Genomic DNA, 497 nt, shown 5'->3' with positions numbered 1-497 from the left:
GAGGACAAGGGCCCCCCTCCCCGCTTGGCTCTCCTCCTGCCGCTCCCTCCTCCTCCCTCTCTCCCTCTGTGTTGTTTTTTTTTTTGGCTCAATCACACCAGACTGACTGTCTTTGTCTGTCTGACAAGCGCCATGTTGATATCAACATCCAAGCTCCCACCTGCTGCAGCTATGAGACCCTGGGACTTGTAGTTCCCCCCTCCCCAGGGTGACGGGGAGAGCCGCCTGGCCAGGACTACATCTCCCAGCATGCCTCGGCGGCACGGCACGCCAATGGAGAGCGAGGAGCTGGGCGGGCAGGACTGCAACTCCCGGCATGCCTCGGGAGGGAGGGGAGGATTCGACCATTACTTCATCCTGGGCGGGGGGAACACGGGACCGGACTGCAAGTTCCGTGATGCCCTGGGAGGCGGGGGCGGGCAGGAAGGTGGGACAGGATTGTCCCGGTAAATAGACCCGGGTGAAGCATGAAGCTGGTGAGTGCGTGGGGCTGAGGG

The 497-nt window shown here is 62.4% G+C and overlaps 1 protein-coding gene across 1 annotated transcript in view; it reads left to right on the top strand.

Annotated features, from left to right (window-relative positions):
• The first annotated feature begins 437 nt into the window (after window positions 1-437).
• Window positions 438-497, top strand: part of INTS9 (integrator complex subunit 9) — a 95843-nt gene continuing 95783 nt past the window's right edge. The window contains exon 1 of the mRNA XM_010002187.1: window positions 438-476. Coding sequence (XP_010000489.1) covers window positions 468-476 — 9 coding nt within the window. The 5' untranslated portion in view covers window positions 438-467. The remainder of the gene's footprint in view (window positions 477-497) is intronic.

This window comes from Chaetura pelagica, unplaced genomic scaffold (assembly GCF_000747805.2).
Source record: "Chaetura pelagica isolate M959 unplaced genomic scaffold, ChaPel_1.0 scaffold107, whole genome shotgun sequence".
In the NCBI taxonomy this organism is placed as follows: Eukaryota; Metazoa; Chordata; class Aves; order Apodiformes; family Apodidae; genus Chaetura; species Chaetura pelagica.
Note: the sequence above shows the minus strand (reverse complement) of the source record. Positions and strands in the feature narration are given on the sequence as shown.